Source organism: Choloepus didactylus, chromosome 14 (genome assembly GCF_015220235.1).
Source record: "Choloepus didactylus isolate mChoDid1 chromosome 14, mChoDid1.pri, whole genome shotgun sequence".
Lineage (NCBI taxonomy): Eukaryota > Metazoa > Chordata > Mammalia > Pilosa > Megalonychidae > Choloepus > Choloepus didactylus.
Genome location: NC_051320.1, coordinates 29,664,650 through 29,686,601, shown reverse-complemented (window position 1 = coordinate 29,686,601; position 21,952 = coordinate 29,664,650). Strand labels below are relative to the sequence as shown.

The 21,952-nt window shown below is 43.4% G+C and overlaps 2 protein-coding genes across 13 annotated transcripts in view; one reads left to right on the top strand and one right to left on the bottom strand.

The window, feature by feature from the left end:
• STAU2 (staufen double-stranded RNA binding protein 2) overlaps positions 1-14,928 on the top strand; it is a 368,399-nt gene extending 353,471 nt beyond the window's left edge. For 10 of the 12 annotated variants that reach the window (XM_037802424.1, XM_037802423.1, XM_037802417.1 and 7 more), the window contains 2 exons: positions 12,746-12,834; positions 13,870-14,926. In XM_037802424.1, the coding sequence (XP_037658352.1) occupies positions 12,746-12,834; positions 13,870-13,963 (183 nt within the window). In that variant the 3' untranslated portion in view covers positions 13,964-14,926. Of the gene's footprint in view, positions 1-12,745; positions 12,835-13,869 lie in introns of all 12 variants that reach the window. The other 2 variants (XM_037802428.1, XM_037802429.1) reach the window with 2 other exon arrangements.
• Positions 14,929-16,397: 1,469 nt separating this feature from the next.
• On the bottom strand, positions 16,398-17,085 carry LOC119509230 (39S ribosomal protein L42, mitochondrial-like). Its single transcript, XM_037803157.1, has one exon. The coding sequence runs from the start codon at positions 16,955-16,957 to the stop codon at positions 16,529-16,531; it is 429 nt and encodes a 142-aa protein (XP_037659085.1). The 5' UTR covers positions 16,958-17,085; the 3' UTR covers positions 16,398-16,528.
• Between the last annotated feature and the right edge of the window lie 4,867 nt (positions 17,086-21,952).

The window sequence follows — 21,952 nt, the reverse complement described above, 5'->3', positions numbered from 1 at the left end:
GGTACAATATAGTGGTTGAGAATTCAGGTTCCAGGGTCACACCAACTAGGTCCAAATTCCAGAACTACCAGGAATAAGCTGTGTGGCCTTGTGCATATGACTTCAGCTATGTCACAGCATCCTATCTGGGGATGAGAGTCAAGCCTATTTGATAGGGTCACCATGACGATTAAACACATTAGGAAACATCAGGTCTTTAGAGCCGAGTCGGTGCTCCGTCAGTACAAGAGGTGATTGTCATTTAACAGTCACATGACTGGTAAGATTTGGAGCCAGTTGTTGCACCGAGGTTTGTTCAACTGCAATCCCAGGCTCCCACCCACCCCTGAGCACCCACCAGCATGTGCCCGGCCTACTCCATGTGCAGGGAGCTGCAGAAATGGCTTGATGTTTGCACGCAGAGATGTGCTGGAGCTGGCTTGTACCAGCTCTCTGCCTAAATCCATGCTCAGTAAAGTTACCTTGGAAGCTTGAAATCAGCCATGGTTGGGGTATCAACAGATGTTACAATTTGGGGCTTTCTGTCCCCTGAGAGCCGGTTGTTAAGCAGTTACCCGCACACCACTGTATGTGGCAGAAGACTCCAAGAACTCCATAAACATCACACACTAAACCCTAAGACAGGATGGTTTTTCCCACTCAGTCTTCTAAATGGAGAAGCTGAGGGACAACAAAGGATAGACGCTTTCTCACATGGCCCATGGTAATGCTGAGATCCAAAATTTTAACCCAAGCAGTGAGAACTCAGCTTTTGCCAGCAAACCATACTCATAGCCTGCTACATAGTTTTAAAAGTCACCTCCCCAGAAGCCGTGCTCACACCGCGACTGCTACGTTCTTCCCTGTGCGGCCTTGCCCGGGTACGCGGGCCTGACTGGATGCCACAGAGCCTGAGGGACTACGGGGCCTTCACAGACGCCGCCCCCAGCGTCACCTCCCGAGCACCCACAACAGAGGGCCCCAGCAGTGGGCATCAGTTTCCAGCCTGATCTTGCTGGACATGAGGTTCCATCTTGTCTGGCCCCCAAATCTGCTTGCCTGTGGCTTCCACCTCTTGGGCTTGACTCAGCCTTCCCCAGGACAGGGCAGCTTTGAAATCATCCCAAACACTCATCATGCTCCTCAATTCCCACTCCCAGCTGCAGCCTCCCTGAGCTGTTTGGCACATGCAGCAACCTCTGCCACGAGCACCCTCCTCTTGCCTCCCTGATAATTCCCACCCCCCTAAGTCTACCCGCCTCTGGGAACCCTCTGATGAACTTTGCCAGGGAGATTCAAGCACCCTTTCTCGGTGCCACTGTTGTTTATTCTTTCTTTGTAGCAGTCATCTTGTTGTATTGGCAGTGTTTGCGTGCCTGCCTCCTCATGGTATTCCACAACGTATATTTCTTGGTAGTCCCTGCCATGAAAAGGCAGGGACCGTGTATGTTTGTCTTGGTTTCCCTGGTGCCTAGCATGGTGCCTGCTTCTCAATACATGTTTGTTGAATGAATGATGGTACCCAGTAGTGACTCATCAGTCAAGGCGCCTCCCTCGTGGAAATAAGGGCATCAGAGGAGAGCTGTGAGGGAAACAAATGCGGCCACGGGCTTTGGGGAAGGGGCTCGCTTTCAGTGAGGAGGTCAGGAGGCCTCTCTGGAGCTGGGACCTGCAGGCGGAGAAGCCTCTCCCAAGACGATGGCTGGGCAGAGGGAGCAGCCAGCACAAATCCCTGAGGTGGGAAGGGGTTTGTCGTGGCTCAGTGACAAAGGAGGCCAGCAGGGAGCATAGTTAGTGAAGGGGAGAGTGACACATGGGCCTTTAGGAAGTTTCCATCTCATTCTAAGGACAGAGGGAGGCCATCAAGGATTTCAGCAGAGGTGATTTGGTCCCGTGGTAAAGGCTGCTTCTGGGGGCCGGGGAGCTCTTCCGTGTTTCCCTGGGGTGGCCTGAAGGAAACCAGCCACGGCCACTGAAGGGCCACCTAGGGCTGTCGGCTTGTTGCCCCTCAGCCTTGCTCTGCCTTCGCACCACACCTCAGCCTGGTCTCCTCCAGCCAACACCAGCTGGCGCAGTAGAGAATCTGCCTTCAGACTTTTACGTTTTTCTGCCTGCCACAGGACTCTTAGGTCTTAAGAGATCTATCAGACAAATGCAACATGTGAATGTGTTAGGATGGAGCTTCAAAAACCACCTTTAAAAGACATCTTTGAGACCACCAGGGAAATTTTAACATGACCTGGGCATTTAGATGATATCAAGGATTTATGATTAACTTTGTTCTGTGTGATAATGGCATATATCTTTATCTGATATTGGCTTTAGAATACTGCAGGAAAAACATGAAGTGAGATACCTGAACCAAGACTGGCAAAATGCTGTTATTTCTTGATCTGGGAGAAGGTATATAGGGGTAGTTCTTTGCACTTTTGCAAATGTTTGAGACTTCTGTTTTTAAAAGTGTTTCAACAAGGGGTTAAAGGAGACATTTGGGATGGAGGAGAAGGTCCATTTTGGCCCCTTGCCCACAGTAGTTTTACCATAGGGAGGGCCACCAAAAGACCCCCCAACAAACATCATGCTTTCTGCATGGATCTCCCTCTGAGAGAACCAGCAAGGCCTGCAAGCCATGTGCCTCCAACATCGTTTTATGCTGGAGCTCTGTTTCAGTATAGTCAAGGATTCAGAATTCAACAGAACTTTGATGGTTATCTTGTTTGACCCTCAAATGCCCTCCCCCAAACACACAAGTGCATGCAATTCAGGAATACAATGAAGGCAGCAAAAATTATGAAATAACTGCAATGTAACGCTTTATCAATCACATTTGCAAACCAAAATGGAATTCCTGAAAAGAGCAGTCTGTGTCCGTGTTCGGCAGGAATGCTTTGTGTGCTTCCTGGGGCACGAGGAAATCCCAAATGGGCCACCAGGCAGGGAAAGAAAGGTGGCCGAGGCTTGATAATTCAACCATGACTGTCCTGCAGATCCTCAGGCAAAGCCCAAGTGGTGGGCACCTCTGAGACAGGGTTTACCAGGCACTTCCTTGGCAGACCTCAGACTGATGATGCAGTGGTTGCAGACCTCAAAGATGACAGAAGCCAAAGCCCAAATGATAGCCATTTGAAGAAGACGGTAACAATTATCTATATTCCTTGGTTGTAAATTATGGGACAGAAAAGCCTTCTCTCAAATGGATGGACACAGCCCAGCCCTGCTCTCACAGGATTGTTTATTCCATGGCATATTGGCCTCAGACGCTGTGGGTCAGCGTGGAGGGGTGTTTGAGCAAGAGAGCCCTGCTAGAGACAAACTTTTGGGGAGGCCCCGCAGAGGGGAAAGCAAATGAGGGCAAGATACTGACTCTGAGGAGTGAGAGAAAACAGAAAGAAGAAACATGTCTGTGAGCGCTTGTCCATTTGGAAGCTGATGATCAGGGATTATTCCTTGAGGTCGTCTGTAAACACACTGTAGTGATTTCAAAGAGGAGAGTGACTCTGCCAGCCAAGGGCTGACTGACAAACTGGGAGACACGACATAAACACATCGAAGATGACTAACGGTTTGGGGAGGCAGATGGCAAGGGCTGACAGAAATTCAGAGGTGGAAACAGGCTGGGAATCAAGGAAGTCTTTTCTGAGATATAGTAAAGACTGCAGGATCAAGGGTGCGGAGGTAGGAAAGTTTCCCACAGATAGTAGGTAGAGCAATCGAACCAGGATAGAGAATGATGTGGGAAGGGCTTCTTAAATTTTGAGTGCCTCCAAACAAGGTGGCCAGAGGAGCCTGTTAATAACACCAAAACCTCTATACATTCCCAGGCTGTGACTGGTCTGCTGGTTTGGGGCTCACGCTTCCGGAAACACTGCTGTAAGGGACCAGCAGGAAATGAGGGGATGAGGTGGAGTGGGACTGGCTGACAGGGGCCTTGAATGCCAGGCCAAGGATGCAGAATGTTATTCTGGAGCAGGGAGTTATTCATGGCTTTCAATTAAGAGGGAGGCATAATGACAGGGCTCTTTTAGGAAGACCAATGAGTGGGCCATGTGCTAAAGAAATTAATAGAAATATATAGGAAACTGGACATAAATTAACATGAAGATAAAAAGGGAGTGTGCCGGTTTGTATATATTATGTCCCCACAAAAGCCATATTCTTTAATGCAATCTTGTGCAAGCAGACATATTAGCGTTGATAAGGTTGGAATCTTTGGATTAAGTGTTTCCATGGAGATGTGACTCAATCAACTGTGAGCAAACCATTTGATTAAATTATTTCCATGGAGATATGGACCCTACCCATTCCAGGTGGGTCTGATTTAATCACTGGAGTCCTATAAAAGAGCTCACAAACAGAAGGAGCTCAGAGCAGCTGAGAGAGACATTTTGGAGAAGGCTGTTGAAACACTGATACTTGGAGATGCAGACAGAAGGACATTTGGAGATGCTAAGCTAAGAGATGCTAGCCCAGAGTTTGCTCCAGAGAAACTAAAAGAGGACCCCTAGATGATTAGATGCCGAGTAGTTGAAGATGCTAAGAGAAACAAGCCCAGAGAAATTTTGGAGATCGCCATTTTGAAATGCAAACCAGGAACAGCAGTTGCCAGCCACATGCCTTCCCTGCTGACAGAGGTGTTCTGGATGCCATTGGCCATTCTTCAGTGAAGGTATCTTCTTGTTGATGCCTTCCCTTGGACACTTTTATGGCCTCAGGACTGTAAATTTGTAACCAAATAATCCCCTTCATAAAAGCCAATCCATTTCTGGTATTTTGCATAACAGCAGCATTAGCAAACTGGAACAGGGAGTATAAACAATTTTATGACTGATGTGGAGCTCAAGAGAGAGCAAAGGCAAGAAAGATGTGTAATAAAAGCTACCATTTATTAAATACCACTGTGGCCCAGGCAGGAACCCATCAACAATCAACGGAGTAGGCGTTGTTGTCTCCAATTGACAGATGATGAAATAGAGTCTCAGAGAGGTAACGTAACTTGCCTGAGGACATACAGGTCTTGCATAAGGTCTGCAGTAGAGCTTGAATTTTAATCCAGGCCTGAAAGATTCCAAATACCATGCCCCTTCCCCTTTCTCATTCAGATGTCAAGGAAAGTATATTGGTTTCTGATTGCTGCTGTAATAAATTACAGCATCCTAGTGACTTAAAGCAACACAAATGTATTATTTTACAATTAATGGGTCAGAAATCAGACCTGGGTCTCACTAGGCTACAGTCAAGGCGTTGGCAGTTCCTTTCTAGAGGGTCTGAGGAAGAAGCTGTGTCTTTACCTTTTCCAGCTTATTGAGGCTGCCTGCATTCCTTGGCTCGTGGCCCCTTCCTCCGTCTTCAAAGCCAACAACGTCGCATTTCTCTGGGCCTTTCTCCCATAGTCACATCTCCCTCTGACCACAGCCCAGAAAGTTTCTCTTGTGGCAAAGACCCACTTGGATAACCCAAGATAATATCAAGGCTCATAACCTTAATCGCATCTGCAAAGTCCCATTTGCCATGGAAGGTCATACATTCTCTGGTGTCAAGGTTTAGGACGTGGATGTTTTGGGGGCCATTATTCTGCCCACCAGAGAGAGCCATGCTGTTGTTATGGGTGCTTGCCTTGGCAGCATGCTGGTGTGCACCAACACCCTGTTTTGGGAAAACCCATTACAAAGGGGACTTTGTATTAAATCAAAAATAATTAAAGGACACAACACGAATTTGAAAAGGAATGACACCAGTAAATTAGAGAGAATGTGGTTGGAGGAAGACATGGTAGTGTGGGCCCCACTGCTCAAATTTGTTCTAAATACAGCAAGCACATTCCTCCGCACAGTTAATTCTGTTTTAAGTTCAGCTCTGTATTGTTGTCAAGGCTGGCAGCTACTTGGATGACCCATCGCAAGAGCCTGACCACACAGATAAAGGTGATGGGTAAGTCTGTGGTTTAAGTGCCCAATTTTATACTAAATCTCCAAATTTTAGAGTCAGAATTCCCATCCTTTGTTCTAGTAGACTTTCTAAAATCTGCATGTCTCTCTGACTGCTCCCAGCCCACCCCCACCCCAAATTTTTTTCACGAAAGGTGACCATCACCTTAGCTGGCAGTCGTGCTTTCGTTCAAAGGGTAAGCTATTTTATAAAGTACCAATTTTAAGAAATTACCAGAACTAATAGAGTTGTGTAAGCATGAATGAAAAGGGCAGGCTATTATGAAATTGTTAGAAGGCTGGGCAGCAAGTGGTTTAATTAAAGCTCTGTGTATAATCCTTTTTTCATTTTAAAGTTTGGAAATATAAGTCTATTTTGTTTTGTTTCTCTTATTTTATGTAAAGAGAGATGACATTTAGTAATAGATCTTTCAAGCAAGAAAATGATAACTTAGAACCATTAAAATTCATGTTCTTCAAACTTATTGAAGAACCTTCTGGTTTTCCAATCTTTTGGAAGATTTAACATAGAGCCAGTCTCATAGACTATTGGAATGAGATGTTAGGAGAGGCCTCCACTACAAAGACGTTTGAATTTGAAGCCTATCATTTTCTCATTAAAGGAGACTGATTTAAATAACTGCATATATGACAACTGCATGTTTTCTGAGATGAATCTGGCAGTTATATCTGCTCTCAGAAAGAGTCCAACATGATCAAATACTTTAGGGAGAAAAGGCAAAACAAAACAAACTTTGAACATTTACTAAAAAATTGAAGGCCTCATTCAGCCATGTATGGTTACCACTGCCTTTAATGGGAACAGCCTGTCTATTTCTGGGATCAGGATATGAAGTTGGTGGGATCAGTATGAGATGGAAAAAAAGGATCCGTTGGGCATCGTGTTCAAAGCCTCCACTAAGAACCGTGCATCATAAAGCGGTGACTTAAAATTCACGTTATACTAATGAAGACTATTGTTGTCTCTCAAAGAATGACCTAATGCTGCTAAATTGTCAATACAAACTAATCCCTGAAGAAGGAAGCAGGAAGAACAGTCACTGGCTTCAATACTATTTGCTAATTGCTAACTGACAGGAGAAAAGTTACAAATTACAGAAGAAAATGACTGGAAAGACTCACCTGTATTCTGGGAACAGACAGACAGATACACACACATACACACACGTGCACACAGAGACCAACAAATAGGCTTGGTGAGTATCCTGTTGGCATCATGTTTCTGGCATTGCTGTAACTACGCACAAAACAAGTGATACATGAAATGGTAGCAACATCTGTTCTAGAATCTGTGGGGCTTTACTCACAAACAGTTGTAAAATTTCGGGGACAAAAATATTTTCACGTATCTATGCAGATGATCTCTTCTAAGGGAAACTCACACTCACACACACACACACACACACACACATAAATGGATACAAGTATTGAGCTGAAAAGCCAGGAATAAGAAAAGGAAATGTCATCCACTTCTTGAAAATCTTTCTTTAATTTTTCTCTGTTTGAACAATTCATGGCTACTGGTTTTTTTGAAAGCTCCATTTATGGCCTTGGACATACCCTTTTTTGTTTAAAATCCCAGAACACATGAATTGTCATCAAGCTGAAGTTTAAGATTCCAGTTGGTAGGCTGCTGTAACATACAAATGGGTGCTGAGTGAGTTTGTTTTGATTTGCTAGGAAAACATCTTCTGACCTTGGAAATGAAATCATTGAGTCCTCTATTTGTTTATGGCCAAAGCCTTATGGAGGGTTCTGGGTACTTATGTTAGTGTATCTTTGAAATTCTCTAATCCTCAGTGTGTGGGAAGTTACACAACTTGGATTTAAGTATCCTTCAGGATGTTCCTCATTAAGGAACCCAGATTTACCTCCTTCCCACGGCTCCCCAAGATTAGTTCCCATTTATCACACAGCAAATTATCCATGCTGAAAGGGTGAGCCGCGGACACTAGGAGCCGAACATCTTGTTTTACACTCTTCGTCAATATACAATTGAGAACTCGTTTCTTAATCAGGTTGAAAATTTGGCTCCCAACATGAAGGTTATATATGATTTTTCTTCACTCTCAGCAAAGAATCCTTTACTAATATGTAGCATATTTATAATACGCTTTGAATTTTTTAAAGCAACTGGCTCTAGCAAGTAACCACGTATCCAGGTCAAGTAATTTAAACATTTTGGGTTTTGTTGATTTTACCATCTCCTGAACAGGTTTGGAGGTGTGTAGTTAAACATTTTTGTGAACTGTTAAATTTTGGTATTTGTTCGCAAAGCCACTCCTTTATATACTGTTCTTTCAAATGACTGATGTGATAGCCGAGGCTCATTTTGTTTGTTGACTTCAGTATACAATTGGGTCTTGCTAAATGTCATGTGGCTATTTCCGGCACTGCTGCATATTCCTACTACTGTGGGCATTTTCCTTTAGAAAAGTGAAGCAAACACGTCTCCTTCCATGGAATTCCCTAATCTGAAAACTGTCTTTTCTGGGAAAGTCGTGGGTGGTGAATTGGGGCTGGGAGTGAGAGGAGAGCCCCTGATTCCTCAGCTGAAATCTTGCCAGCTGGGGAGGAAGTTGCCCTGGAGTGGTTCCATTAGTGCCCGTAAGCTGACGCGCGTGGCCCGCGGGCCTCTACCCATTCTGCTTTCCTGACAATGGTCAGTTTACGGCTTTCGATCAATCCCAGTCAGACTCTCTTTCTCTGTCCATCTCACCTCTGCAAGGCCCATCCCTCCCCTCACCGCAGCCTCCTACCTCCCACCATCCCAGCAAAACCCAGAAGCCTGGGTTCTCCTTCCTGCCAGCAACCACGGGAAAGTAAGAAATGAAACTCTTTTTATGAAACTAGAGAGGGCAGTGAGCAAGACTGAGCAAGACTGGTCACCCGCAGAAAGTTGAGAAAGGAAAAATCAAGTCATCTCATTTGTGGCCATGGGGTAATTCTGAGTGACAGAATACCTACCATACAGCCAAAGCTGGTGGTGTTACAGAAGTGCCGAACAAAGCCTCGGAGGTGAACTCACGGCTGCGAGACGGAAACCCTGTCATCCCACAAGGGCCCAGAGCCTTCTGACCTTCAGTATGCTTTTCTGGGAAAGGGAGATAACCTTATGAGCCTATCTCAAATAAGTATTGTGGGGAATAATTAACAGAATGAAAGGGAATGAGGAAATGCTGATTTTGAAATAACGACATCCAAAGAAACTAAACTGAAAGTGGGTAGGCAGAATGTGAGCAGTTTTTAAATTCGGAAGAAGTTGTGGTCAAGAATGTGGGCTGGGTTCAAATCTTGCCATTTACTAGCTGCGAGAGCTTACTAACTTCTGTGAATTCTCGGAGCTCTGTTTCCTTATGGGTGGTACCCACCTTGCAGGGCTGTTGTAGCCTTGGAGGTCATGCAGGTAAAGGGCCCCATCTCCTTTACCTGCATGAGACTAGTGCAGTGATGCTTATCATATGGTAGCTATTACTGTTCATAGGGAAGATAAATCCTCTTCATTGCCTTTTTAAATTCTGAAGAAGTCCACTCATACTTGTTAGCTATTGTATGCAGGGTTATCCATAAGATGAGGGTTGAATTATCTCGCCAGATAGTTATATGGAAGCATTTAAGCACACCTTTGGAGGGAAGCACCTCAGAAGAATTCTGACAATCTGTTCATGGCATCGAGTGAAAGAGCACTCTGCCATGCCAGCCTGCTGCTTCCCTGTAGGAAATTCTTTGAGTTATGACAATCATTTTGACAGTGTGCCGGGGACCTGACATGTTGATAAAATCATCTAAGAGATTTTGCAAGAGCTAAAACACTTAGCATGCTCCCTGAGACCTGGCCTTCATCTCCTATGTGCAGTTAAAGTCTTCAGATGGAAGAGAGCAGGTGTCTGCGGGCACGGGGCTCCGTGAAACAGGTAATGTCTCCACATTGCATAATCATCTGGTGCTTGGTGTTAAGGCAACGCTAGGAGCCAAGTGTTCCAAAGGCAGCTAGTGAAATGGACTACTATTAACTGATAAATTATTTTAATTAAATTTTTTAAAGATTGGCTTTGGTTGTCCTTTTGGCCTTGTTTGGGTTTAAAAAGGACTAAGAAGCCCTGGAATTCTCAGGAGCCTCATTCAGTTATATCACATTGCCAATTTCAGTTTCCTGGCACTGAATACCTTCCAGTAATAGTCCATGTGGGAAGAAATTGCTAAAAATCAGCATTCCTGCCAAAAATACACGTTAATGGATCAGAACAAAATAGCTGTTCATTTGTTGAAAATTGTTATATATGCAAAGAACTCTAAAATTCATTAGCTCACATCACCCCCACCCCCAACATATCTGGAAAGAAGGCCAGGGATGGATCCGTCTTTTGAGCCTGGAAGTGCTGCCCGCATGCATATCTAAGTGGGGCTGCAAAACTGGAGTTGATTTAACAAGCCCACAAGAATGTGCACACCCACAGGACTGTTTTCACATAGTCACCTTGAAAGGTTACCTTTTAGATTTCAGCCATCTAAAGGACCACAAGGGTCACTTAACTAAATTTAAATGAGAGTCAAATCCCTCTGTGAATTCCTTCCCTCCTTCCCTCCCTCCCTCCCTTCCTTCCTCTCTTTCTGGTAATGAGGGCACAGCTTCTCTGAGAGCAGATGGAAAGCTCATTGAAATCTCTTTAAAAATATGCATGGTCTTTGGCCCCAATGTTCCAGTTTTAGGAATTTATCATAAGGAAAGTATTGAGCATATACACAATGATTTATCTATCACAAACTTGGCATAATAAATATTGTTGTTTAACTAATGACAGCTTAACGTTGGAATGGCCCAAATGTCCAGCAGTAGGGATTGGCTCAATACAAGAGGGCATGCAGAGTCAATGGGATATTGTGCAGTCAGGAAAATGATGTTACTGAAATGTTTCTGTTGACATGTAAGACTGTTTGCATTCAATAAAAAGAGCAGGTTGTCAAATGGTATTAAGCTATGACCCAGGTTAAAGCATGCAGATACAGGGAGGGGACAGAAAAAGATATGGAAGGACAAACAGCAAGCTGTCAGTGGAGGGTGGGATTGCAGATAGTTTCACATTCTTTTTTGCTTGTCTATATAGTCTGGTTTTTCTGTAATAAAAACTATTTTTTATAATACAATGATTTTTTAAAAAGGAAATATCAGAGAGAGAGAGAGAGAGAGACGTCTACCACCCTTAAAAAGGAACTGCACTTACACTTAAGATTCATGTATTTCACTGTATGTATGTTAAGCCCCATTAAAAAAGTAAAAATTAAAAGTATTAAAAAATAAATAAATAAATAAAGGAACTGCAAAAATGTGCCCCAATGAGATTGCCACCTCCTCCAACCCCACAGAGGTTGGCCCTTACCACCATTAGAGCCTACAGCAGGCTTTCTTTCTACCAGTATCTTCTGCTCCGAGCAGCTGTGGGCTGAGCAAGGGCCACCACCAGGAGCTGTGGGGATGGGGCCCCTGACCTTATGCCTGCCAGATTCAGGTTTGAAGAGAAAATGGTGAAAACAGAGACCCTGCCCATGGCCTCCTCCCTGCTCCAGGGTGCCCAGGCCAGGGTGGCAGACACGAGCGGTGGTACGGTACTCTGATCAGCACATCTGAACGCAGGGAGACCTGAGGTTAGGGGTCCGAGTGGAAGGATTCTTCTAAACAGAATAAGGACGAGTTGTTACTTGCGGTTGGATGGAGGAGTTATGATTTTAAAAATAAACGGAAAGAAAGACCAAAAGAGAAGGGAGAAAACAATATTACGAATAAAGAAATTTAAAAGGCATGGTGCACTTAGCCAGCTACCCCAAAGGAGCCCTTGCCTGATAAAAGTTGGGGAAACTGCAAGAGTTAGCTGTTTTTCAAAGGCAACTGAGAAGATACAGATGCCCAAAGTGTAAACCAGCGGGGTTCTCGGGATTAAAACAGCCCTGCCCGCTCACACCTATCTCAGACTCAACAAAGCCCTTCCAATGGCGCTTAAAACATAGTGGGACCTGAGGGAGGGGAGGACCAACCAAATTCTTATGTGAAGAAATAACAATTTGGACCGTGCACAAGAGTGTCAACAAGTTATGTAGATCTTATCAGCACTGCATTTTTGGTACCTCCCAGCTATGCAGCCAGACTCCGCCAGCCTGTCAGCACCGTCAGCAGCCCCCGCACGGCGGGCGGACCAACACCTCCCAGGGCCCCGCCTGCGCGGGGCGGCCTCCCCGGGTCCCCAGAGCGCGAAGTTCCTCTCTCCTCTCGCGATACCCTCAAGCCATCCACTCAGCCAGGCACAAGCAACCGCTGTTCTTTCCTTTGCTTCGCCTTCTGTGTCTTGGTAGGGCCTCGAGTTCTGGAAACTTGAGTGATACCTTTAAGCTAATTTTGGAAAGAATATCCCAGTTGCAAAAGTCACAAATGCTTGCATCTGAAGGAAGAGAATGTATGCGTTCAGTAATGTGATGAGATGTTATACAAAGGCATCATTGAAGTAGAACAGGCTTATACTAGGTGTTTCAATTTGCAAATAAAACAGTGTGATTTTGCAAAATTATGGAGCAGGCGTGAGACTCAGAGAGATTCCTCCTCCCCTCTCCCCAAATAAAGCCCTCATACTTCCAGTAATATATATACATTACTCCCCAATGAGGCAATCTTTCAAATGTAATTTTGCTGAATTATGCAAAAAAACATTTCTTTAGACTTATGAAAATGATAGTCTTGACTACATATATCCCAGCTTTCTTTTCCAGTTGCCTGTTCATTACTTTAAAGTCAGTGAATGGATCTCCTCGTTTGTTTGTTTTTTCATTTTTAGGCAGCTTTAAGTGCCTTGAAACAATTTTCTGAACAAGGATTGGATCCAATCGAAGGAGCAGTGAATATTGAAAAAGGTTCTCTTGAAAAGTAAGTAAATACTCTGTCATCATAATTGCATTTATAATTTTGTAATTGCACAAAAGATGAGATATAGATAAGGTAAAAATGCAAGACATTAATAGCTACATCTTACAAAATTCTTCATAATAAAATTAAATCTAAATAAATAAAAACAGCATATATAGTCCTTTCCTCTCCTATAAGATGTTGAAAACATTTGTGTGAGTTTTGTTGACTGTAGAGACTTGCAAAACTTTCAAGATTGTTTTTTACTTCATATTGTTGAGCATTCTCTGGCGAAACCATTTTCTGAGGTAAAAATTTTCACTCACATTCCTCGTAAGTCGAAGAAACCACAAAGAGGAAAAGGAGCTGAGGGGAGGCATTCCCTCCCCTTTGCTGCATTTTGCTTTTTCACATTGTTACGTGAAACACAAGCAGGCATTGCCCCATCAGTGTGGTTCCCAAGGGCTGCAAAGGCAAAAATGCAGCTATAGTAATTAACTCTGAAATCCAGCTCTTATCTTTTTTATGAGATTTGAACTTAAAGTCTTATCTAAGAGACTGAATTTTGGATCTCGCCAGAGGCCCAATTTATATTAAAGAAATTGAAAACTCTCATATTGATATAGTGGAATCCAGACTCTCTTAAAGCAGTAACAGTAGCAGGCGAGATTTCAGAACACATACAGGAGACAGCATTTTTGGAATTAAAAAGAAAATAGCTAACCCAGGAAGTAAAGACCAGATACTACAAGCATGCCACACAAACAGCATTCGGTCATTAATACTTAAAAGGTGAGACCGTGAGAAGAAAACATTTGGTAAACAGACGGGGCACTTTAAGTTTTCTATAGATTGGCAACCATTTATAAGTTAATTTAGCCAAAACCATTTCCACATGATCTCATCAGTAGACTATCTGAACATAAATATTGTTGTTTCACTTTAAAATGTCACTTTTGTGGTGACCTTTGGATCCTATGTGCCATCTGCTAATAAACATGTCTGAAGATGTGCAACCCTGGACCTTCAGCTCTTGTTAATGTATTAATCTTTCAGACAAGCCAAGCATCTGGGAGAGAACACAGACAATAACCAGGCACACCCCGGCCCCATCGCTCAGGACTGCAAGAAATCAAAGCCGGTCATCTAGCAGCTCCCAGCACCCACGGCTGCCACCGCATCCTTATAAACCTGTCAGCACGCATGAGGGTGTCTGTGTTCAATTCAAGGAAATGACTGACTAATACCATTATTCGAGTCTTATGTGAAGACAACACTATTCTAACACAAGAGATAATATACACGGGACTGTTTATTCAACTGGGGAAAAATACAACATTGAGCATTTCCCTTGGAACTTGATATCAGATCATAACTCATTTGCCCAGAGGCAGCAGAAATCCGATCCTGCTACTGGAGCTTAAAATAACAATTAATGAAAAGTGTTAGAAACAGAGGTACACATTTAAAAATGATTACTAGAGAAGTTGGGTCTGGTTCTGTTGTTCCAGTTGTTTGCTTGTGGAGCTTGCATTCAGTTATAGTTGCTCTCTGGCTTCTTAAATAATGCTTGAGAATTTTGACAATTAACCAATGACGTGCTGTGGAATGTGACGGTCGTTGTCTTCATATAGAGTCATGCAGTTTCTCTTTTTATGCAGATATTTGAAATCTTCATCCTGTCGCTAGGAATAACTTTAAGGTGCACTACTCAAAGATGTATGCAAACAAAAAAATGTTTTAAATCAGGCCAGGTATTCAACTAAAAATATGAAATAATGTTAGGAACAACTCATTTCCATATATTCCAGGAATTCAGAAATAAAAGCCGTTGTGGGTTTTGAGCTCCCTAATACTCCTGGCGACCAAGGAGACGCCTGGCCTCCAAAACCCATCTCCCGGGACCCCACATTCTGTTGTGTAAATCGCACCCACCCCCATCCGTGTGTTGTGGCCTCTAGCTGTATGCATCAAGAGTGTTTTTAATAACTGCCTCTGGGCTCGGGACAGTGAGTAGGATCAATATAAATAATGCACATGGCGGGGAAGAGAAAGCCTGCTGCCAGCTTACAGCCAGCCACGCTCTGGACAAGCATGTCGGAATGCAGCGTGTAGCAAATGCAGTAAACGTTTGGTCGGTTTACGTGTGAAGTGTTGGTCTGGTTCTTTCGTTCCCTCGCTCCCAGTCTTTTAAACCTCACCTCAGTGAAACCCACAGACCAGCCACCACCCGGCCTCGTCATCCTGCCCAGCCGCGGAAGGAAGGGCCGTCCAGGGCCCCTGGCACCGCGGGGCCGTGTCTTCGAAACTGCAGAGCCCGCCCCCCGGGGCGTCCCGGCCGGGTTCCTACCAGCCGACGTCATCGCATTGTAAAGGCTTTCTCTTTATTGGCTTGCAAACGTTGTGCAATGAGAAAACACTACATGGTCTAACTGCTCGACCCAACATGACAATAGGGATATAATTATGTAAGATTTCACAAGCAAAACCACCACAAATCATGATCTGGCTGACTCACACGCGACTGGAGAAGAAACAAACAGTAACACAAGGAAATAACTCGAGGGTTGTTTTTAACGATTCCCAGGTGGGAAAGTCCGTCAGTCCTTGGAGGGCTGGGTGTCCTTGGAGGAAATAGGTATTGTTACATAAAGCTGGGTCCTTGTGGAAATAACAGCACATTTGTAAGAGTTAGGATTCACAAAGGGAACAGAGTTGGAGGATGTTCCTGCTGCCTAACTCAAGGGGTGCAGAGGGCCCCGAATCATTCCCGTGGCAGGGGGCCCTTTCTTCTACCAGACCTTCCCCACCTGACACTGGGGCTGCTCGGGACCAGGCTGGGATCGGGCTTGTTGGCAGGATCGTTAATGTGGATCTTCAGTTAGCAAAACGCAATAAATATAGATCATCTCCTACCACCAAAGGTCCCCAACCACACCGTTTCGTGTGTGGGAGTGCCGTGAGCTCTGGGAGCAAACAAAGCTAATCAGTTCTCACCATCCAAGTATCTGCAGCATTTAACTTTTGAGCTGTCTCACACGAGCTGGCCTGGGAGCTATGTATCCCCGAACCCTGGCCACACTAGTGGTCCTGGTGGGTGGGGGGGTGCAGATGGGGGAGGAGGGGCAGGGTGGGTGGGTGGGGGGTGGTTGGGTAGAATGAGATGATGCAAATTTGCATAGGATCTCATTTAGTGATAAGATACTTTTTCGAAATCCCATCCCATTTACCTGCTTGGAGAGCCAGGAAGGGCTTCAAACGTTTTCCAGGAACAGTAGGGCTTCCTGGGAAATGTTTTGGTTTTCCTTAGGTAGAATTAGCAATGCAAATGATGGGTGTCTGCAGTCCCTTGCAGGGACCTACTGGGCTGCTGCATTCCAAAGCACAGTGTTAGAGAGCGGTTGAGATGGGAGATTTTATGTTGTGTATGTTCCCACCATTTGAAAAAAAAAAAGAGGAGAGACGCTATATGTCATTAAAGGGGAAACCATTAAGCAGATTCATTGAAAGAATGTTTCTTTGGCACAAGGAGATCTTTTCTGATGAAAAATGGGACTCATTATTCTTTTTTTTTTTTTTTTTTAATATATGAAAAGAAATTTTATTACTACTTTACTATATAACATATTAGTAAATATACCAGAATACATTTTCTCAAATGGCAAATGAGGCAAAAGATAACATTTCTCTTTGACTCTTAATGAGAGCCTGAAAATCATCTGTCTTTTGGGGGATTCAGGTTCCTACGACGTCTGTGATACTGTCCATGAGGATACCAATGGTGTTTAGTAGTAAAGAACATTTTGCTAAGTTGTTCTATCATGGGTCCTTGCTCAAGATGTTCATCTTTTACTTCTAATCTGGTTTTCAGCATTTGGTCATGTGTTTCTTCGTTATTATGCACAGGATCTGGATGAGGGATCGGTTTTGTGTGTTCATATGGAATATCCACAGAGGGATGGTAGCATACTATCGTCCTGCCATTGGATGTCAAAGCAAGCTCTACTTTGCAATTATAGTCATCTGGAAGAGAAGAATACGTAGATTTATGACAAACGCGATATAAAGCTCCATTTTGGATTGGAAATAAATGTTTTAAGACAGTTCTGCTTGACATCGCCCATTTTACTGCTGCTACTGCCATGGTGAATCAAGATGCTTATCAGGTGGTATAAAAAGATGTTTTGAAAAGAAACTCCTTTTAAAATCTGCTTCTAGGCACACCTATTTTCATGCCTCTACAGACCGTCACAGTGAACCTGCCATCTTGTTCCAATCTCATTATTCTTTAAAGGACACAGATTGACTTATCTCCTTTATCAATTAGTGTCTGCTTTCAGCTTTTCTCAGTCTGCATTAGGTTTTGTAGTTACTTCCCAGTGCTGAGGCCAATGTGTTTTATGAAAAAGGTTTGTTTTTACATTTTAATTGGAAATATAATATTGCACTTTGGAACTCTGACCATCCCTTTCCAGAACAACTTGCCAAAGATCAATGGTGAGACATGTAGCTTTCCTTGGGTGACCCCTGTGAGTTACCCTACCACTCTTCCCCCCAGCAAATATCCTGAAGAGTGACCTTTTTGACAGCTTCAACCAATTTCCTGCACCACAAAATAAAAATAGATTTCTGAAAAACTTACCCTATTATACATAGGTTTTCAGGACTAGCCACCTTGGAATTATGGTCCAGACAAATCAGTTTTTAAATCCTGCTGCAGGTGAGTTATCCCTGTGACTGCCCAGTTTACTTTGTACCTTTCAGTTTTCACAGGTTGCAATATTACCACAATGGCCAAGAATGATAGAGAACCTAAGAGCTATGTACACAATGCTAAGTTGTCAATGGCAAAACCATGTGTTATCTTTGAGTTTCCCATTGCCTAACCCACCATGATAGAGGCATCTGATAAATATATAAATGATACATTGAATAAATGAAAAAATGGACAATTGAATGGTTCATCAAAGGGATAGATAAAGCCTGTTGCAGAAACATGTGAAATCTGATAACACAGAGATTGCCCTCATGTTGATATATGGCATTCATTGCTGCTGAAAAGCTTGTGCTCTCAACCCCAGGGAGATTGTGGTGCTTCTCAATCAGGAACATGGGGAGTTTGAAGAGCCCTCACTGATTTCAGGAGATTTTAGACCCATGGATACCTGCCACCCTGCCCCTATCTTCTCATTTCTGCATTTAGATCCCTTTCCTAGGCTTGCCGATGTAATTCCAACCCCACCCCCAAATACATTCCTATATTTCCACAATCACACACACAGGTCTGTAATATCTGGTTCAAAGTAGAGACTTAGACTCGCTCGAACTCAACTATTTTGAACAGATGGCATACAAGTTCACTTTGCCAAGTTTCCCTTAAAAGTTACCTCAGTAGGGAAGATTTCCTTTTGTTTTCTAACATTTTAATTTAACTAAAAGCTCCTTTGACTGTATCCATAGCACATTCTGAGGTTGTGTTGGAGATTCAGAAAAATAAACAAGTAAAATAACTTGGCCCTAAAGAACCCATATTCTAGCTGATGGGAAAGACAGACAAGGAAATGAACACGTGTGACTGGGCATTCTGGACGTGGCACTCCAAAGCACCATGCTGTAGTTGGTTGTTCACCTGTGTGTCTCCTTCAGTCACTTATTTATTCCTCATTCATCATACTGTGCATTGGGCATTGGTGACACTGTCAAGCCACCATCTAGGCTCACAAGGAACTTTCACTTTAGTAGGATATCAAATCCCACCCCCACCCACATACCCCAAAAGCCACTCCTTCAGCCCCCACATACACATGTTTACTAGAGTTAAAGGTCCTGATGCTCACTGACATTCAGGAGGCTAATCAACTAAATTAAATTCTCGTATCTCCTGACTCTAGAACCTTGCCCACCTTAATAAGGTATGTGCTCAATGAATGTTTGTTGATTAGATGAAAAACCCTAAAAATCCCGCCATGATGGATTTGCCAGTCCACCTGGATCGGTGGTGACCTGGACTCATGGACAGAGAAGACTGTCCTGCTGGATGGAGTCTCCTACCTGGGAAAAACCTGCAAGTTCTGATTCTGTTGACACGTAGCTTTGTTGAAGTCACTTATTATCTTCAAGTTTCATATTTTCATCAAAAAAAATTAGGATAATGATCTGCTGTTTACCTCACAGGAGTAGAGTAGTGGTAGATATGATCTGTTCTTAAAAGTGCTCAAGTGGTGAAAGCAACTACAATATTTATATCAAAAGTTAGGGGAAAGAGCAGTGATCTGGGAGTCAAGAGTCTAGAGACCTGGTTCAGACACAGATATGAATTTGGCAAAGGAGTGAGCCTTCTTGGGGCTTGTTTCCATGTCTATAAAATGATGGCACCTAAGAGCTTTACAGCTTTACATTTTTATTGCCGTCCGCACTTCTAGAAGCCGCCGTACACTTATTTTCAAACTGTGCCTCTAGTATGTGAGTTTTCTATTAGCTACCTGAAAGGAAAACACCAAATTATAAAAACCTATTCAAATTAGCAAACGTTAATGATAAAGCTAGAGGGGTGTTTCACAGGATTTGAGGGCAGAAATGCAGAAATGAACTGGAGTCAAGAAGTGGAAGGCTCTGGACTATAGAGAAACCAGGAAGTTCACTTTCTCCCTATATCTTAGGTCCCCCTCTCTCTGAATGTCTGTGCCTGAGTCATTCTCTCTCTCTTTCTCCCGCCCCCATACCAACTCCTGCTTCTCAAGTACACATAGAACATCAGAGAACAGAGCTACTGACAGAACCCACGGTTTCAGCCACCTGAAGAAACAGTGGGTCTCTCTCTCTCGATTTCATTCCCAAGTCTCAGAAAGGAACCCATGATTGTCCCATCTTGGACCAGATGTTCACTCCTAGTCCACACTGTACAAATGTGGCTGCCCCAAGTCTATCCCAATGGTCAGTGGAGGAGTCATCAAAGAAGAGAGAATCATTGTTGCAGAAGACAACCCTGCCTCGGCTACTTCCCACATTTTCCAGAAGACAAGGCTCATTATAACCACGAGCTATTTCTTATTTTTGGTGTAAACAGTGGCACTTAAATAACTGTATTACATTCTGCCAATGTCATAGATTGGTCTCAGTTTTGTGAAGGTTGTTGTGTTTCGCTTTATTTTTAACCTTTTCAGTCTTCAGTCTCAAGGGTCTGATGAGCCATGCAACGATCCTGAATGAGTCATAAAACTATCTAGGAGAAAAATTAAAAACTTTCTAGTGATCCCAAATTAGTATACTTAAAAAAAATCCTTCCCTCCCACACCAAGGAGAAGAAATTTAGACAGTAGAGAAGCTGTCTATCCTCAGTGATTTCGAAGGAACCAAAGACCCAAGGCCACTTCCCTGTTTTTGGAATCCTGAACTGATTCTTACTGTAAAGGACTTTCTAAGTCTTACCATTGAGGTTGAGAGAGGCTAAGGTAATCTTGGTCTACTTTTCTTTCAGAATTTACTCAAAAAATGTCAAGGGCACAAAGAAGGGAGGAAACTTGGTGATTTGAGTGGGTGGGAGAAGGCCACAATAAAGAGAATCAGAAATTTGGATTCCAAACTAAAGTGGGGGAAGAAGCCTTAGCTGCCTTGGAGAAGAATGAAGAAATGAAAAGTTCTGGAGAAGGGATTTGTGATTGGAACAGACTAAGTGTTCCCTGCAGGTAAATTTTAATGCTGTCTCCTTAGCTTCGTGAATGAGGCAGTTACAATCTGTTTCCTCTTGAGCCTGCCCCGAAATCCTCCACATAGGCAGTAATTTTCCAGAACCGTGTTTGGTGACTGGTCCTTCCTCATTCTCTGAAGGCAGGGGAAGGAACCAGATCCCTCTTTGCTAACTCAAGATGATTATCATGCTCCCAGCTTTGGGCAAAGACGAGGCCTGACGTGAACTCCAGGGAGACTCTAGCCAATGTGTTGTCGAGAATCAGAGTTGCTTCCACAGCCATCACATAACATAATGCACACCAGCTGTTGATGCTTTCAGCTCCACTGCAGCTACTGCCACTATCTTAGGAGGAAAAGAAACCACTAGCCTGGAAATGTCTGGCTGAACACATCTTGCCTTCCTGCTTCTGACCTCAAATTCTAATCTGTCAATCAGCAAGGTTGGATTGAGTTTCCATTCCCCAGTTAGTCACTGTGGGTGGAAGCAAAAGAAAGCCTAAAATAAGATCTCTGCCCTCAGAGGGTTTCCAGTACAATTGGGAAGATGGAGTGGAAATAAAATACTTGGAGAAAATGCAAGAAAATAGAAATAGACTTCCCAAAGAATTTATTCCAGGTTCTCCAGCTCCCACAGTGTTTAAGAGAAGTGTGCTGGGGAAAGCCAGGCCAATCACACAGGATTTAGTAATGAAATGTCTCCTGGATCCCTGCTTCCCTTAATCTAGTCACCTGGGCCAGCCAACCTATAAACAAGGTACTATAGGAACCCAGTTTGCATGTTTCCTTTTCCTGGGGTAAATCCCTCTGATGTATGAGGCTTTATTAGCCAGCATCCCCTCCACAACCACCAACTCTCCTATTCTATCCTTACCCATGTTTTATCAAGAAAGCAGTGTCAGGTATGGTTAAGAGTTGGGAATATAGAGTATGACTTCCTACATTCAATTCTTGTCTTTTCCACTAACTCACCAAATGTGTTTCGTTACCTTACTTTCTTTCCTCAGTTATAAAATGGGGATGGCAGTGTTGTTATGTGCAGTGAATGAATTAACCTCATGAGTTAATACATGAAGTGTATGTGGTACAAACGAAACACTCAAGAAACATTCATTATTATTGACCATGAGTCAGTCATTGAATTAATCAATATTTATTGATCAGCCACTGTCTGCCGGAAACTATAACTAGGTCCTGAGGAGACAGAAGCAGAGATAAATAAGTCCCAGCATTGTTTTGGTCAGGGAGTTTTAGTTTCTGGAAGATGGAACAAAACACACACACAAATAAATATTACACAAAACTGAATGTGGTAAATACCTCAGTACCAAAAGAAAGTTGAAAAACAGCTAGTCAGGTGAAAGGGAGAGTAGGCAGAAATAGAGAAAACTGAAAAACAGTTAAAAAGTAAACCAGTAACCAATTTATTAAATACATTATGCTATAGCAGTAG